The 19,557-nt window shown below is 38.6% G+C and overlaps 1 protein-coding gene across 6 annotated transcripts in view; it reads right to left on the reverse strand.

The window, feature by feature from the left end:
- Positions 1–19,557, reverse strand: part of SORCS1 (sortilin related VPS10 domain containing receptor 1) — a 287,728-nt gene that overhangs the window by 44,197 nt on the left and 223,974 nt on the right. For all 6 annotated transcript variants that reach the window (XM_084525016.1, XM_084525015.1, XM_084525014.1 and 3 more), the window contains 7 exons: positions 16,619–16,765; positions 11,423–11,525; positions 10,936–11,012; positions 9,680–9,771; positions 8,561–8,668; positions 7,426–7,543; positions 5,649–5,779 (listed from right to left, as the gene is read on the reverse strand). In XM_084525016.1, the coding sequence (XP_084381142.1) occupies positions 5,649–5,779; positions 7,426–7,543; positions 8,561–8,668; positions 9,680–9,771; positions 10,936–11,012; positions 11,423–11,525; positions 16,619–16,765 (776 nt within the window). The remainder of the gene's footprint in view (positions 1–5,648; positions 5,780–7,425; positions 7,544–8,560; positions 8,669–9,679; positions 9,772–10,935; positions 11,013–11,422; positions 11,526–16,618; positions 16,766–19,557) is intronic.

Below are 19,557 nucleotides of genomic sequence, written 5' to 3' on the forward strand. Positions count from 1 at the left end.
TGTAGAATAATATTAACAAGAACAAAAATATTTAAAATTATGAAGACTTTTTTTTTTCTTTTCCCAAATGTCTTTTCTTGCTGGGCCAAAACATGATGGTTTAAATAAAATTAATGAGTTGCTTTTAAACAATTTTAAGATCTCTGGGTTGTTATCGAAAGCTGGACAATGAGAGGAATTTTGTCACTGATTTTTATTCATGCCTGCAATCTTTTCTTCTGAATCAGGAAAGAAAAATGTTTTGAGGTAATCTAAAACCAGAGAAATTAAAAAGGTGGCATTAAACAAAAAGAAAACTAAAGCAACACATCTCTTGGGAACACTCTTGAACACCCGTTGGACTGCACAATTGTTCCAAAAGAACATTTTGGCAGCTGTGTTGCTTGGGATAGCTACAAGTAATTGAGAACATGCTCTAGGAAACAGCAATGAACTAGATGACCTAAATGTTTTTTTCCTCAGTTTTTGTGATTGAATTTTCATGAATCTATTTACTCAGATGTTAGTGATTGAATGTTGTTTAATTGCTTTGGAAGCATCAGCCAGCCTATTCTCCCACTGCCATGTGCTCCTCTAATCATCCTTGTTGAATTAAAAGCACTATGACTGTGGAAACACTTTATAATGAAGAATAACACCATTCTGATTTGCTTAGAGAAAACAAATATTTACATACAAGTGGGACTCTTGTATTTTTGTAATTCATTTGTCAACACTGCAGTGCTATATTCCTAAGTTAGCATGTGTCAGTCTAATTAAAAAGCTGTAACATTGTACACACACAATGTTCTGCAATCAGTTAGGTGAAAACAAAACAAAACAATACAGTAAAATCTGCTGCAGAGAGGATCAGTACCCATAGTCCAATTTAATACAGAGTATCAAGTCTGTGATTTCTAACTACACACTTGTCTATACTCATGCTATAATTTTGCTTCCTGTTAGTACCCACAAATCTGGGCAAGGGAAGCTTGAGTTAACTAGGTTTGACTATACTTGGATCATATTTCTCAAAGTCAAGAGAATAAAATTATAGGATTTTCCACAACAGAAATAGTTCTAAGCACATAAGTTTCACAGTGTTATTTCCAGGCTTGCAAATCGTCTGGCTCATTAAAGTCCTACAGAAATATCATCCCAGTAAATGACACGAATTGCTGTTCCGTATCTCTCTACAGATGCAGCAGCCCCCCGTTCACCTCCGCAATCTTGGAATCTAATGAATTCCTTGGCTACAGGCTGGTGCATGCAGAACACTGATGCTGACAACAAATTGCTGCCTACAATTTGGCACAACGGGCTTTGTAGCAATCAACAAGCATTAGCATCAATTGGATTGCCATAGCACGAGCCAGTATAGCAAAATCTGGAAACAGGAAAGGCATCAGCTTTAGACTGCAATCAGCTAGCCGAGTCATTGCCAGGTACCTGGGAATTGGAATTTGCATATATTGATGATATTTTCTGCCTGCCTGAAAGGAATTCAGGTGAAACAGATAATGTACCTATCAAAATAAAAGCAGAGCCATTTACCTGCATGGCTTGTTTTATCAGTATGAAACAGCCTATTGCTTAGCTCTTGATTAAAATGTTTTTACACTGGCCACTTTTACTGGTTTAAACTGGAATCCTATTTGTCCTAGTCAAGTAGGATGACACATCCTTCTGTGTAATTAAAGACAAATACTCATTCAATCTCAGTCAATTCTATAACCCTGATCAAAGTACATTTAAGATCATTATCAACGCAAGTAACAATCAAAGGAAAAAGAAATCCCCTAAGGAACTAGCTTGAATACAGACCTGACAAACATACTGTCATGGAAGAACTGTAAATCAATATGATATTAAAATTCCACCATTTTTAAGGTATAGACATAATCAGGTAAGTCAGACAAGTGATTGCCTTGTTCATACCTTCTGAGACTCGGGAGATGACTTAACACGTAAGCACAGGATTTGCTTAATATTAACAGTCTCACCTTAAGGTCAGACATGCCAGAAACTGAAAATGGTACTTGTGGTTTTGTACTTTCTGCTTTGCAAACTTTTCAGACTTCAAATAGGGCAGAATCTAGGTACCTGGGATTAAAGTTGCCTTTGTTCTGTAGATTCCAAAAGCTCTTGTACAAATAATTAACTGTGGCCACAGCTCTGGTGAAGTCTTACCAGCATTTTATTAGCTTACTATGATTGTCTAATAATGAACTATGGTATAAATGTAAATTTGTGTTAAAGAGAGTTGTATCTGCTTCACAGTAGTACAGGATATGAACTGAGATTTATCTCAGAGAAGGATGGATTCAGTGACAGCTTGAATGACGGACCCAGGAAAACATATGGTTATACCTGCATCGCAGTGTTCAGAACAGGCCACAACAGCTTATGTTAATAGAGAATCTGAGATCCCCAGAGTCTTTCCAGTAAAACCAGGCCTGGAAGGTGTCTAGGCCCCTAAAGATGCAGAGATTCATCATAGACTTTGCATAGTGACTCTGCATTTTCCACAACCATTCAAAATGAACTAAGGGTTAACTCAAAATTACTATTCATTAGTTAAATAAGCCTACCAGAACGATAAAGCAAATTTAGTTCGTTTTAGGATGTAAATGTATGTACATTTTAGAACTGGCACCTGCATGATCCTTGTGAATATCATCAGTGAAATAAGTATACTTGATCCTCAGCTGCTCCTTTGCCCCTCTTTAGTTGTTTGAAGTCACCAGCACCAGTGTGAACAGACTGGCACTTCCCATGGAGGTGTAAGATATAAGTATACTGATAGGAGAAGCCCTCAGTATTAATGGCAGTGGGTTCCAAGGGAGGGCTGACAGAGCGACACTTAACTCAAAGTTTCTATTAAAGGACCTGGGGGACAGGTAGCTAAAGGATGAGTACCACTAAAGATTTCCATCTGTGTCTGGGAAGTATTTCTACTGGAGAGATATTGCCGTAATAACATTCAGACGGCAGGAAGGAACACAATGGAAGGAAAGCGGGTAAATTAATGCTTTAATAACACACAAGTAACGGTGTCATCCATTTACTCAAATCAATTAAATGAAGAAGGACAATCTCGTTTCCAGGCCGTTGCTAGGACAGATTTGAGGAGGGTTTTCCTGTGTGTTCCCACAGCCCCCTATTCCTGAAGCGCTATTGCCCTCTGGCTGTCAGCTGCAGCCCAGGCACTGAGCACCAGCTCTCTGCCGGATCAGCTCTGGCTCCAGCTACTTTTGGACCTAGGCCATGACAAGAGATGTCTAATGTCAGAAGAGCTCAGGCTTCCAAGGCTGGAGGAACTACAGTCATTTCCAGTGTCACTCAGTTTTTCTGCTGTGTAAAACAATAAACCAATGTGCCCTTTTCTCTGAGAAAGAACTACTGTGGGCTGAATGCAGAGTTGAAATGAACTTTGAGTACTATGACATTACTAGGAGAAAAAAAAAATTAGAAAATCTTTATGTCCATTATGACTTTTTTTTTTTTTTTTCCTGAAATGATAAGACAACACTCACAGAATTAACAGGAATAACACTTTTCTTTTTTATTTTTTTTTATTTTTTTATTTTTTTAAACATTACCTGATCACACAGGTATATACTTTTTTTTTTTTTTTTTTTTTTTTCTTTTAACTCCATGCTCTGAAAAATTTAGATAACAAATTTTTCTCTATAAAAATTCAGTGTCCAGACTACACTGATTGGGACAGGGATTGTTATACTCGTGCATTCTGTATACAAGTCCAGATCCTGTAACTATTAATATTAATAAAAATAAATAAATCTGCCCAGTTTATTTCAAGATTGTAAAAACAAGCACAGCCAGCAAAGGGGCTTCTCCCTGCCTGACAAATCCTTCAATCCTCTCTAATTCAGAGCCCAGTACAGACAAAAAAAAAAAGACAAATAAATAATTCAAAAACACCATGGAATAAGGATGAAGAAAGTGCTTCTTCCTTTTGCAGGAAGAACCCTACAGAGGACATCCTTTCTCAGTGAGACTTCATTCACCAGTTTTCCTCCAAATTTCTCTTTGGACTAGCTTATGCAGGATGCTTTAGAAAGGAAGCCTAGTGCAGAGTTTAAGAAGGCATGCACAGAATGCTATGGCACAGAAGCAGTAGCTTTCCTTTTATTAACACAGTAAAGCTGGGCTGACAAATTCAGATGAGCCAGCAGATTTATTTATTTATTTATTTATTTATTTATTTATTTATTGTCATTTCTTTTCTCCTCTGTCATCTCTTCCCAGTGGCTTTTCCACCTTTCTCTGGAAAATCTATGTAAAATTATGATTAATTATGCTTCTGACTGTTTTAAGTAGATAAATAAGAGATTACTATTTCTGGTAAATATTTCTGAACTGGATGTTTATGGAAATATTTTATTCATTTTTCCTCAGAGGCAGTGGAGAAGGAAGCTGAAATGGATAAAGTAAAAATCCAGATCTGAGAACTACGTGAAAAACAAGAGCTCAGAGAGCATTGGAGGGGAACATGATAGTCTGCCCTGAAACAAAAGTGGTTCCATCAAGAGAAGAAAGACCCTCCTAGGCGAGGGAAGGCCTTTTATCAGTTTGCTTGGCACAGAAACTTGCAGTACTTTTAAGGGTACTCTTCTCAAGCTACTTTTAACAAGCTGACTTTCAAAAATGCCTAATTCTGCTGATTCCATCAGATTTGAAGGGTCTTGTGGGTCCATGTGAAATGTGAACGTCTGTCATATGTCCCCAAGTTTTCTCTGAGATATTGTTTCACAGCTCAGCAGACATTTTGCAGAAAGTTTCCTCTAACTGAATGTAAAGAAATACAAGCATGTTTTCCCCTAGCAAGTATCACTACAGTACTTTTGTTCTGTACCTTGCAACAAACTTCTGTAGAAGCAAATCATGAAATCAATTTTATTAATATTCAGGACTGTCTCAGACTCAGAGAAAACACTGATAGAGAGATTCCAACAAGGTGGTTCCCTGTCTGTTTTGTGCAAATTACTGTGAATCAGCAGGAATTTTGAAATGAAATCAGAAGCTGACATTTCATCACTCCATTAATAACTCAGCAATGGACACTGTTTCCCATAAAATACAGGAGAGGAGAAAAGACTTTGGGAGATTAAGCAAATTAATGAATGCAATGTCAAGATATCAAAAGTGATAGTCCAGATATAAAAATCAGCAGAGTAATTCCCTAGATATTTGATTTCCAAAAGCTGAAGACTTGCTTAGTATACTACATATACTTATTTTTACATGTATATACAGATGTGTGTATTTATGCATGAATAATTTATTTTCTTAACACACACTATACACTATGTCATATGTACTACCTTCACAGCAATTCCTGGACATTGCTGAAGTTAGACTAAATGAACCTTCTACTTTAATACTGCAAAAAGCTCAAATGAGACCTGGAAAATGGCTTGTTCAGCATTAGTTTTGTGAGAGCTTTAACAAGGATTACAGATACTTACTTTCCCTTTCTTTCTTTTGACATACCTACACTATCAGGGAGGAATCTACTTAGCCACCTACACATTTAATTTCTGCTCCTTGCAAGCCTACAGACTCTCTAGTGAATTCTGTTTTTGTGGGGTGGGAAGCATGTCATTTTAGGTAATCTCACACATTTTTTTGTGCTCATTGCTCACCAGTCAAAGTCTGCTTCTGTGCACACACATGGCTCTGAGGTCATAGCCCCTGCATATTTTCCTTGCATGCATTTCTTCTCTGACTTGCGTTTCCTGTAGATCCTCTTTGCTCCCATGATGCAAGCTTCTCCCTGGAAACAAAACCGAAAATATCTTTCTCTGACACCCACCAGGCTGTTTGTAACACCCAATTTTTCAAGACTGTGCAATAATAGGGGCTGTGACTCAAGGGAAGAAGATGGGAAGTCAAATACCATGTCAGTACAGTGGAGCTAATTAAAGCTACTGAAGCTTAAATTGAAACTAAAGCAGCTTTTCCAATACACACCAATAAATGATCTGGGTTTATTTATGTATCAGATTCAGTTCTGAATTTGTTCCAGACCCGGTAAGTATTTGATTCAGGCCCATTTCTCATTTATAGATTAGGTTTCACAGCAACTGAAACCACAGCCTGATCCCTCTGCTCTTTGAGATAGAGCAGGTCTATTTCTTTGGTCTAATCTCTTTGGCAATGATTTTGTTCAGTAGAAATTAGTAATACATGTATATGTAAATACTTTCCACAGATTCTGAGTTCAGGTTTTTCAGGGTTTGATTTGTTATGTACTGGATGTTAACACTTCCTTGTCTTTTCACTATCTTGAGCACCCTGTTAAACATTTCTATCTAGAAAACATGGCTCAGCCTTGTAATCTCAAAGGAAAGCAAATCAAAAGGCAAAAGTCTACAGCCGTCTTCCTAAAAATAGTTCTGCAAACTCCAAAGCCAACATCCTCAAAGATATACTGCAAAATCCTTGGCATTTTTGCTTATGTGAGCACAAGAAAGTAAAGAACAGAAGACAGTGGGGTCTCAATTGTTACCTTTTGCGCTGTAAGTTAAAGAAAATATTAATGGTTTAGATTTGCCCGTGAAAAGAGAAGGGTTTGAATGGCAACTCATGTAAAATGCTGTGAATTCTTGAATTTCAAGGAAGCTGTACCGATTTTCATCATCTGAAGATCTAAGGCATAACTGGTATTTTTGGTGTGGTGTTGTGCTTTGTATGAGCAGCTAGTCGGAGTCAAGCTACTTTCATTTCATATTCATTATTAAATTATTGCCCAGCACAGAAAGACAACCTTTGATGATATAAAAATGTATGTATCTCTTTAGACTTCAGTGGAGCCTGCGGTGTTTATATAACCACAGATTTTGGACCATATTTTGTTTTAATCTGATATAAGACAGGCATTGTGTCAAACTTAGCAGAGCTGGAAAGATGCCCCCAAGGCAGGCACAGGCACAGCGCATAGCAGGTTGGCTTGCTGGCTACTTGAGAGATGTTTCCAGGAGTGGTGCAGCCCCTGCATGCAGGATGCCAGGGACAGGGCACAGGGGGACCCAAAAGAATGGGGAATAAAGTGTCTGGCTCTCACAGTAGAACTAACAGCTGAGAGTGATGGAGCAAGTATGAAAACAAGTGAATAAGATGTGAGAGTGAGAGGGCTGGATTGTAGGGAAACAAGTTTGAGAGAACTAGAAGGGTCTTAAGATACAGACTATGAGGACAGAGAATGGAAGGAGAGAAAAAAGGTAAGGATGAAGAAATTGGATGGGACTTCTCAGAAGGAAGGAGTCTGGGCCTCTTTTAGCAGCAGTGCTTCTACTGCTGCTGCATCCCTCAGCTCTGGATAAGAATCATAACTAACAGGAAAAAAACAGTGGGTCATGATGATCTTTAACTGTAGGATCATTTAGCTTCAGGCCAGATCCTGGGCTCCTTGCTTCTTACCTGGCTGTGGAGTTGCCAAGGCCTGTAGTCCTCTTCTGCACACCTCCGATCAAAAATGGACTTGTAGTCAATTTTCACCAGCTGCCACTCTGATCGGTGGCTGAAATGTCCAAACACTCTACAGAACACAGCAGAAAGTACATACAGTAAAAGGTAGCACCACATGGAGTCTAGTAGTTACAGAGGTACAGTCACTGACAAATTTCCAGCAGAGATTAATTGCTTTGGAAGTCCTAGTCCTACTGATTTTCACTTGACTGACATAGTGGAAGTGAGACTTAGGCTTCTAAATACCCACAAACCTCTTAGATTACACATAGCTTTTATTCTGTGGATCAATAGCCTCCCAATTCTGTCTTTCTCCAAACTGATCAAACAGAAGAGACCTGACATAGGCTGGAGACAGTCATACCTGCAGGATTTTCATATTTTAATTATGAGCTTTGGGAATCATTTCAACAAGAATTAAAATCAGTACATTAAGGTACCATTCTTCCTAAATTTCTGCTAACTCAGGTTAATTTCCAAGCCAAATATTTTGTTTATTACAGGTCAGTTCACTTTTTACAGACAGAAAAATAAATTTTCTCCTCTTTTTCCAAACTTGATCTCAGGTAAAATGTCACAATTTCAGGCAGGGTGAATCCAGATTTATGCACAATGCAGTTCTCAGCATACCACATTGAAACTAATCACAATTTTTTGTGAGTCAGCCTCCAGGCAACATTTTATCATTCATTCTTACAAAGAATGTCTTCATTTTTCTGCTTCTCACTTAAAAAATAGAAAGTAGTAGCAAAACCACAGCTATAAAAATAGTCCACCATTTTTCTTTTAAATATTCATCTGTCAAGAGTAACTCTGCTTTAAATCACATTCAATTTGAGGAGTGGGGTTTCATGCTTGTAAGCTAAATGATAATGTGTTTACAGCTTGCAAGGAACCATACTGTCATTCCCTCAATCATATCAGAAATAGACATTGATGATTCAGCAACAGAAGTCTACATACTCCTGGCTTCAGATAACACTCGGTTTGGTCACCAGCCCGAAAGAGTGTTATGTTATAATCGATCCTCATAAGATAATTATGGCACAGTTTGTACATACATTAGTATGATGGCAAGCTCACTTACGTCATGATGAGAGTTTCCTCTCCAGGTTCCCCTAAAACTCCATCTACAAACAGTGGGAGAGATGTGAAACTGTACTTGCTCCAAGATTTCCCTTCATCAAAACTTAGCCTAGTGGAGAAAGCAGAATTAGTATCTTATTTTATTCACCTTCAACTTTACTTGAGGGGACTCACCAGTCCACTATGGATGCTATGGATAATTAGGAAGCAGCTTTTATTCTCAAATACTGGATTTTTAGTCCTTGAAATAACTACTTTTTGGGGGAGCACCATAACTCATAGCATTGATCAAGCTTGTCTGGCATTATACTGCTACGCCAAGGCCAATACTTAAGTGGCAGAAACTAATAAAGCTATATTAGAGATTGGTGCTTTAAGGGTACAATGTAGCCTACAACTCAGATTATTATTATTTTATTTTATTTTTAAATACACTACTAATTTTGAGCACCTTATTTTTAGGTCAAAAACATAAGACATTTTAAGGAGGTTAGATTCCCAGAGCATGAGAGGTTTGTCTCATCTGACCAGCAGTCTTCCCTGCAGTGGATCTAAGTGAAAGCTTGGAACCACTCCTCACTTCTTCAGTCTTGAGTCTGTGTGTTTAGATATAACTCTTACCGTAATGACAGTAAAACATTCAAAACAGCATAAAACTATTCTACCTACCATATAAACTAAGGGTGCTAACTAGAAGGGACATTCTTGTCTTATTGGCTACATAACCCTGGTGATACTCAACAAAATTCTCATTCATAACTGTTGCCTGACATATAGAAGACAATTTAATCAATAATTTTTAAAATTAAGAGTACTTTGTCAACTTAATAAGAGGAAAAGCCATAATCCAAACTGCATATTATATAAATAACCAAATTCAAGAAGCCAAAGCTTAGTAAATCAGGGAAGCCATGGAATTATCTTGACAGTATCTAAGATCTGGCCAAGATGAAACTGGGCAAGCTGGAATTGCCAAGATTTAGTTTTGTTTGAGTTCATTTGCCAATTTCTTAAATGGTATTTTCTAGCTACAAAAAAAGTGACTGCAGCCTAACTTCTTACTTCTTCACATCTAAAAGGAAGGGCATCAAACTATCAAATTTAGAACCAGATTCATTACCAGAGATGCCTGATAGGCAGAGATGTGTGTTTTATGGCAACCAGTACTCCACCTTGATCCAGGTACAGAACACTGTGCTCCTCCTCAAAGATCTGGAAAAATAAACATATATTTAGATCTATTTTGCTTAGTAACAAGAAAATGTCATAGTTCAAGTATGATTATGACAGAGGATAGGTATGTGCTACAGAAGCTACTGAGTAGAGGAACACAGCCTGTATGGCAACAGTTCCTTTTTAAGTCTGATCAGGTTCCAGAGAAATGCCTCTGCTTAGCAAAAGTTAGAAACATGAACTTCTGCAAGGACCAACAATTTTCCTCTATTTGATGACAGAGTTTTGTTTGAAGAACTTGATGTGCATGCATGTATCTGGCCATAGCACACACAAGTGATGTAGAGGTTAAAATGATGGCTGGTCAAACACTGTAAAATAATTAGATTCCTGGAATATCAAATATTTAAACAGATTTTATTTTTCTGTGTCTTTTTGGTTTCTGCTTTCTGCAAACATCTGCTCTCTAGTTTTTGTAGCAGTACTTGTGAGTCTGTGAAAGTGACTCGGTCTCCATGACATAATATTTCATCTAGAAAATGGGAATAGAACTTCCCTTTCTGAAGGTAAACACACTGACAGGTAACAGTGCTTTGTTAACAGGTGGAATTCCACCAAATATTAGGAAAATGATTTAACTGCATCATCTAGTCTCTTTCTGCAATCATTCAAGAGACAGAAGCTTCAGAACAAGATGAAATGCATTCTGTCTTTTTCTCCATTAACTTCAGAACAAAGCAAGATAATTGCTGTAGAGAGACACTGAGCTTTGGACAATTCAACTCAGGTGAAACGAGTCCCACACATGAGGGAGTAGAATAGTGTTACTGATAAGAAAGTACATGTATAATAATGGATGAAGAGAAAAATAATTTGATCAGTACAAGAGACAAACAACAATAACAAGAAACACAGTCCTTCCCTTTAAATATTCATATTTTAATGTGTTTCTGTCTGATACAGGATTAAACTGAAGCTAAACTGCGTAGTGCAAAAATAATTTTCTGTTATATAATGCTTAATGACATACATAGTCCTTTTCTTTGGGCATCTCTCTACCTCTCAGGAGAGAAGTCTTCCCTTTTTGCAAAAGATTTGCAAAAAGCTATATCGAATTAAAAAAAAAAAAAAAGGCATTTTGAATCTTTTTCTTTGACAGTTTCCTACAATTACTATTTAGATCTGTGATTCAGTGTCATATACCTGTCTCCATGTGTTCCCAGCATCTGCAGAAATAAACATGCTGATGTCATCATCTGACAGTTCAGTGCCTATATTGCCTGTAAGAAGAACATTGATTAGTGATACAAGACTTCAAGAAACATTAGAATTACCAAATTGATAGAGTAAACATATTTATTTTCCTTTTGTAAGTACAGAGCTTTTAGTTTTGGGAAGAGAAGGGAGGAGAAAGGAGAGACTCAGTTTGAAGAAAATATATGTTAAAAAAAAAAATAAAAAATCATACATTTCTATACACCTCTATACAAAAAGGAAATTGCCTGTTTTAAATCTAATGTCTGGTAGGCTCAATCCTGAAAGCCATTTTCCATAAAAAACAGTTAAGTTGAAGGTCCATGACGACTTCTGTTTGTGACATCCCACAAGCTAGTCAACACCCTCCATGCCTATCATACATTCAACATTTTCTGTGTTTGCACATCATGTACAGGAAATCTTTGTTTCATACCTGATGCTACAATAATGCTGGGGGCAGTGTCTCGACTGGCGATGTTTCCTGAGGTATAGGGATTCTCTGAGACCTTCAGATGAAGATGAAGGGAGCAATAGGGCTATGGAGAAAGGGGAAATAAAAGTAAAAACCAGACACAACATGAAATGCATGCTCCTATTTCTACAGGCTTTTGTGCTGTATAGGGCATAAGATACCAATTAGCAGTTACTCTTAAGAAGTTCAAATACTTCTTCCTAACCACTGTATCCAGCCACCCTCTAAAAGACATGGCCACTGTTCTGAGGCCTTTGTTGTCCATTTCCAATGTAGCTCTTTCCCATCAGGAGTTTCACTAGGGTGAAACTCTCTTACAAAGATGAGATCTTTGAGGCTGTTCTCACAAAGGAGGCAACTAGACTTGAAAGTGCAGGTAATGGTAGGGACTACCTAGCACTCCTAACTGTTGCGTCTCTCGAGAAGCAAGCTAGGTTACAGATACGATGAAGTGACTCACAGAGCAGCAGTGCTCAAGCTCTTTTCTACAATGATAAGCAATATAAACTTATCAGTGTAGTGTGGTAGGAAGAAGTATCAGAACCGGGAAATGTCAGCTTAAAAGTTGTTTAATACAATACATCATCACCCCATGTGGATGTGACCTTTGAGATTTCATTACAAATACATCAGTAAAAACCTTACCTATTTCTTATTGATTTTATATCTCAGGTACTCAGATCAGACAGGAATGGTACAGAATAAATCAGCTGAGCAAGAAGGTAACACAGGCCAAAGTGGCCATTATGATTGTCTCCAGAACTGTAGTCTGGAAATTTCTGAAATTGTCTAATTTTTATTTTTTTCTGAAAATTGCTAATAATTTTTACTTTCCTTTGGGTTTTATTTTCACTCTTTTATTTATTTATTTATTATTTTTATTTTTTTCTTCCAAGCCTCATGAAACAGGCTATGTGAAAGAAAGGGGAAAAATACTGGCAAGAAAACCAAAAGCTAACTGACCAAACTGAAGGGGACATCAGACGGTTTGGGCACGCAAACACAGCAAAGCACATGCTTCAGCTTGCTTGCCTGTATGACAAGCAGGATGCTATGCAGAAGACTCTTCAGGCCCTAAGGAGGCAGGTCTCGCTCTCTTACATGTCTAAGTGCTAATTTTCCAGCCTCATAAGTTTTGTAGGCTTCCTCTGCAGTCACTGTATGAATACCTTTAATATATCACATCTCCAGGTAGGAGTCTAGGACTCTGAACTGAAAATCTCCCTGTGGATAAAGACAACCACAAAAGGCAGGTTTATTTATTTATTTTAAAGGTGACTGAAGGTGGTGAGGAGGGTTGGGAGCTCTCACTTACGTGAGACAGGAAAAAGAGACATGGGATGGTGCAGAAAGGAGCACAAGCTGCCAAGTGGGATGTACTGAGCAGCCTAACTCTAACCGACAGCCTTGCGAGGGCAGCTGCTAGAGCAGCCTGGGGGCACGGGGAGGGAGTGGAAACCAAATCGAGCTGACATGCATAAAGGAAGTGGAAAAACATTACAAGAGAATGAATTCTCCCCTTTTACAGAACTAAATACAGAACATATTTTTAAAACTACATACTCCAAGTCCACCTCAGAATTTTCAAGACAGTAGCTAATGGCAGCAACTCAGCCAATTCTCCAATCTGATAGATTTGATCTCACTAGACCCAAGTTTTTGTGCTACCAAAATTTTTCTTTCAAACTTGTAACACTTTACAGATATAGTAGACAGAAATGGAATAAATACATCAAATATTAAAAGCCGTATCACCTCTCTAAGTAAAGAGACAGTGTTTCTAGTGGTATGATTTATTGATTGGAGTGCAGTACTGCACAGAGACTGTACTGACAACTGGACACAGCTTAAAAAGCAACTTCTCCATTCTAGCCAAACACCTTGTATGTCTAAGACCTGTTTTATCCTGCAAGGGGCACAAAATAATTATTCAGATCAATCATAATTTGTCTAGAAACAAGTGCTCCTTGTACGTCTAGCAGCTACTACTGACTGTCCCTGATCAGGAGTCAGGCCAAGTATTGCAGTACAAGGATAATGCTAGACACCATCCAGAAACTAGGGGTGGTCACAGTATTTGCTCACCTGCAACTGCAAAGGGCAATACAAAGAGAAAACACTTCCAGGAAGGATATTCACAACACCTCACCTGGATGCTGAAATTATTCTGTGGCAGATGGTGTGAATGCTTCCTCCCCCAATAAGAAATGTGTTTTTGTCCTGAAATCCTTATAATCCATACAGACAAGACAACCAAAATATAGGAGGGAATAAACAGATGTCTGGGGAAGAGAGGCACAGAGAAAATAAATGACTTGCCCAAGGTCACATAAGAAATTGGAAATAGGCCTAAAAACTGAATCAACATTCTCCTGAGATTCAGCCCAATGTTTTAACCACAAGACCATCCTTGAAAGCTAATTGATTAACTCTCCTAGACAGATGCCCATAACTTGCAAGATAGAATTACTCCTCAGTTAACCACTTCACAGCACAAGCTAAGTATCAAACAAAACCAGAATCTTTGGGATATCATACTTTGGCAGCTATTTTATGAAGATTAAGTGTATTCAGCCTAGAAAACTAGTGGTATAAACAAGAAAAATTAAACCTTGGGCTTAGATAGAATTTCATTGCTTTCCTCCATCCTTGTTATTCAGAGCAATCTCACAAACAAATGCAAAGAATTCTTTGACTTTGAAACAAACAAACAAACAAAACCAACCAATCAACCAACCAAACAAACACCTTGAGCTTATTATTGGTAGAGGGATGTCTCTGTCTGCTTGCCTTGTGTTTCAACCAGATTCCCTCTTAACTTCCTTAGCTGACAACTGAGATTCTATCTCCTTATTTCTACATTTATTCTCCCTTAGTTTAGGCTGAGGTTAAAGACAGGATAGTATTCCATTCTCAGGCTTGGGATGATAATCCAGTCACTCCAGGAACAGGCATATCCCATTCTGCCAAAAGCTGAGATGTACATCATCACTGTGTTCCAAGCTATAGCTAGAGACAATTATGCTGAAAACCAGCAGTGTGAAAGCATTAGTATCTGTCCTGGAGTAATGATGGAAGCTAAGATAGATTTACAATAGACCATTAGGAATTCACCTAGCTATGCCATAAGGAGAAGTAGGATCATGCCAGGAACAGTAATATGTAGAAGGAAAAGGAACAACTGACACAGAGGGGTAAAACTATTGGTGATGCAGAATTAGACAGAGTAGAGCTACAGAGGTGAGATGAGCTCATGAATTGTTTAAGTACTACAGCTATGTCATACTGACAAGGAACAGAATTGCCTTAGAGCAGGGGACAATTTCATTTCTCCATGATTTTCCTGAGCAGAATGCCCTTATGGAACCCTGACATTTGCAGACATATTTACAGTGCTTTCACCTTGAAATTCCCCCTATCCCTCCCAACTTCTTTAGAACCATAGAGTTGTAGAATAGTTTGGGTTGGAAGAGGAAAAATAAACATGGCTAAACATTCTTCTGGACTTAATCACAGGGAAGGGATAAATTTCTCCCCATTCTTCTGGAATAGCAAAGCCTCAGATAACACAGTTTAAGTCCATTAAGGATTTGTCCCTGACCACCTTGAAATCAAGTGATCAATTTCTACAGAAGCCCACTGACCTGAGATACTTATCCAAACCCAAGTCATAGTGTGTTTCGGAGGTGGTCATGAAAACAGGATGAGAAGCCTCCCATCTAGCTTGCATAGGTGGAAACAATTCTCAGGTCAACCACATGGTTTTGTAGAAAGCAAAATTAAAATGAGGCAGAGTTTAAGCTGTAGTTTGTGCATAGTGGAACTACAAGGACGTGACTGCAAATTGCAGAGAACCAAAACCTCCTCTGTCAGTTCTCAATGAGCCCCTACAAGTGCCCACACTTTTGCTCCTGATTATGATCTCTTGTCTGTCTTGTTCAAGTTTATCATGCCTAAGGGAACTCCAGCTTCTATAGACATATCTGATCTAATTTTAAACTGACTGAATTGTGTTCTTAGGTACCGATGATTATTGTGGAGCATGGATGGGAAGGCTTAAGGGAGCCATTATTCTCTTTTTCCATAAGAACCATCCAGTCCTGGTTTATCCTCTGCCATAGAACCACTTCCACTATATAGTAGATGCTGTAATAGCATCTTCTTTCATTCAGTATGCAACTTCTGCAAACAACTGTTCCGTAAGGACCCTGCAGAACAGAACCTCTGGTTCATTTATAACCACAATGGCAAGTCAGATTTATTTATTTTTTTTACAAACAACATGCAGGTACAGGACAGTAGCAGGAAGAGCAGTCTAAGTAATGCACCTGATTTTGCCTGGAGCCATGTTAGAATTTTTTACTATAAAAGCTCTTGAAAATCTCAAAAGCAGAGTTCAGATTATTATCCTTCTACAGGAGGGTATAGATGACATAGGCTAAAAAAAAAAAAAGGTAGATATCAGGCTAAGCTATCCAATTTAACAGAGAGCTACAATTCTGCTAAAACCGTGTATTTCCCTTTTACTCTTGGAAACCATTTGTTTATAATGAAGATTAAAGATTTATCTATATGCTGATCTATATCGATAGGTGCAGACACAGGTACAACAAAACACCTAACACACAGCAGTACATATGTTTGCATGAATATGTCAATTCTCACTTTTGAGCTCATAGAGAAAATGATAACTCTTTACAGTGCCAACAGACTGGCCTGGAAGAAAACAGTTCTCTTTTTGTATGAGACGGTCTCAAATTATTAGGGTTCCTGAAACTTCGTGAGCTACAGTAGCTCACTCCTCCCATCTAGTGACCAGAGAATCAACTGCGCAGAAACGGCATCCAGCTTCACCTGCTGTTTAAGGGGAGACCATCAGTTGTGCAGAAGGAAACTGATCTATGACGCTTCCTTTTGTTCCAGAAATTAAATTACATTCAATTACAATGCCAGTTCTTGATATGCCATCTGGTGGCCCAAGCCTGACATACCACACTTTTAAAATACAGCGTTGCCTCTGTGAGTTACACCACATGGAGAGGTTCTGCCCTCTCCTTCTGTTACCTGGTAGAAAAAGATTGTTCTGGATTGTTAGCACTCCCAAGTCGTCCCCTCTCCCCCCTCTCCATCCTTCCCCCCCCCCGCCCAGGTACTTACTAGGAGACAGTGAACAGGGTTTCCTCTCAGATCAGTGTCCGGAGCCTGCAACAAATTCCAGTCTCTCCCTTTATTGTAGGTGATGAAAGTTTTCACTTGGTTGTCAATCTTCTTGTTAGCCAAGAACATTCCTTTTATCCCTGCTACCTAGGAAAAATTGACATGGCTGAAAAATAGATCAAGCCCATGCAGGTTCTTTGTACGTGTCTTTTGTGCCCTGTCAAACCCAACAGGGATCTGGTGGCTGTGTCAGTGTGGCAGATGTCAGGGCAACAACTACCAAGGAATATCAAAAGACGGCAAACTGAAGGGCTGGGAACATAATAAGACCATCACAGGTGAAAAGGTGGCAAATGGAAGAAAAAGCTTATATTTCAGAAGCAGCATAGGAACACGGTAAGATGGCAATAGCATTATCTGTAAAGCAACAATCTTTCATCTGGGTAGACATCCTTTCCCCTGAAAGATGAAATATCTACAGGGGAATTATCTGTCTCTTACATGCAGTGGCAGGAAACAGCAGCAATTTTGACCTTGCAAAGAAAATGACAATGCAAATATACACTTGCTGTTTAATTCTTCTATTCTCACACAGCCTGCTTAAGATATTTCATCCAAGGATCTCAATGTGCTCCATAGTTCTAAATGTTTCACCAGGGTAACTTGGGGTACACTGGATTTTTTATATCAGTTTTGTATTTTGAGGAAACTGAAGCATCAGTGACTCAAAAAACCCACCCAGAATGCTAGTTATAGAGCTAGCAATGAGACAGTCATTCTTTTATTCTTCCCAATATTTTATCCAAGAGCTTTGCTCCACTGACTTGCAGAAGGATCTTGGAAAGATGCTATGCTAACAGTCTCACACTGGAATCGAGCCCAAAAGTGCCTTAGTGGGAAGAAAAAAAAAAAAAAAAAAAAAAAGTCAACCACAAACCACAACTCACATTGCAGAATGTTCCCATCTACTCAGCACACTGAAAATCAATAATCCAATAGTTGCTGCAGCTTGCGAATGAATTTGTTAGGCTGTCATTCTGCAGTCTGAGTGCTACAATGAAAAGGGAAGGGAAATCAGGAGAAGGTGGGGGAAAGTGAGAAACTTTTTGTTTTCCATCAAGCCTGTTCAGTCTTTTCATATTTCTTTTCCCAATCTTTTCATATGATGCAGAGCTGGTGCACCGGATCATTCACCAAGGCTTTTTATTCATAGAGATTATTACTTAAAATGCATCATGTGGCAAATGGTTACTCAGCAGATTCAGAGTTTGTTCCAGCTCAAAGGATTTAATTATGGGATTTTATCTGGATGACACTACTCCCAGTTAATAGGACCTTATTGCACTTATAGCCACATGTCATGGCACTTCTACTGTAGAGTGCATCGGTACAGTACATTGGTGTATTTATTCATTCTGAATAGCCTTTTCTACCTTGAGTAATGGCACTGAATTTTATTTGAAGTTACTTAAAGACTTAGACATGACTTGCTATAATGGACAATAGTCTTTAAATTAAGTAGTTTAGTGATATATTATTGACATAAGCACAAAAAGGCAATATTTTCCATGTTTGACCTAGATTGTTTTGTTTCTCCCGAATAAGTATTCAGGATTTCTCTGTGGTATAAAGGCATCCTGATAAGACAGGGGTACTCTCTCTCTTAGTAATATTGTATGAATAGCTGGGGCTGGAAAAAATAGCATAGTTCTTCCTTTACTGCCAGAGTCCAGAGCCTATAGCTCCATTTGTACTTTTCTTCGTTGTTGTCCTGAAATAGTTGTATTATATAGTCCCTGTGAAATGCTGGCCATAAATGATTAAAAAGCATTTTATATATCAGGTGATAAATGTGTTCTGAAATCCTATGAATTTTTCTTTTTATGATTCTAGTCCTGGGCTGGGACTCAAAATGCTTTCCAGAGAAAGCAAAGTGTAAGTTATGCTGTCAGCCTTGGACAGCTTTATCTTAAAAAAGACTGCACATGGTATACATGCTTGTGTGCTCTTGGTAGGAAGAGATACAGGTATTGTGTATACACATCCGTGACACACACAATGACTTGTTCATACAATCATAATAGACACACACTTGTACAAGTAAGGGCATGGCCACTGGTGTTCAGAGAAATAAGCACTCTATCAGGCCTGCCTGGGTTTTGTAGACAATCCCTCCCTGCCTCACAAGCACTGTGTGTAGGTACTAATGCTGTAGTGGAAGTTTAATACAAGACACTCAAAGCACGCAACTCAAAACACACTCTTCACTCCCCATTAGCAACCTCAAACATGTTTCCCACCCAAAATACTACTAAAAAGTAGAAGTCCTGGATAGGAACGTATGCCACAGCTACAGGTACATTTCCTCACATCTCCTTCTTTAATAATGAGCCCCTTTCTGTTTCAATCACCAGTCAAATCAGAAAAAATAAATAAAACCAGTTTCTCTTCATGTTAAAGAGGACAACTAGTATTTCTCAGGCTGGAATCCCATGGGCTGGATGACCTTGCTGCAGAACAGTCTCTCTAAAGAGTCAAGCAGAGCCACAACACATCACTGAAGAGGTGTAGGAATTACACTGGGTACCCACTGCCCAGTGCTTCTTGTTCTTTCCTTCCTCTACAATGGTCTCTAGGAATTTGCAACTACAGAACCACTTAATGCTGGGTCCAGTGTCATGCAGATGCACTGGCACTGGAAGGAGACAGAGAGAAGCGCTATTCGCATACCCTGCACTATCCCACCTGCAGAAAGAGGAGCAATGTCCCACTGGCAGTGGTCTCCTCATCCACTACAATGTCCAGAAGCAGAAGAGCCCACACCCTGAAATAACAATCTCCCAGTAAAAGCCTCCTGGGAACTTTTCTCCAGAAGAAAAGAAAGAAGAACATGATGAGGCACCGGGAAAAACTTCTATTTTCTTCTCATGCCCAATACA

Source organism: Aythya ferina (assembly GCF_964211825.1).
Source record: "Aythya ferina genome assembly, chromosome: 7".
Taxonomy (NCBI): Eukaryota; Metazoa; Chordata; class Aves; order Anseriformes; family Anatidae; genus Aythya; species Aythya ferina.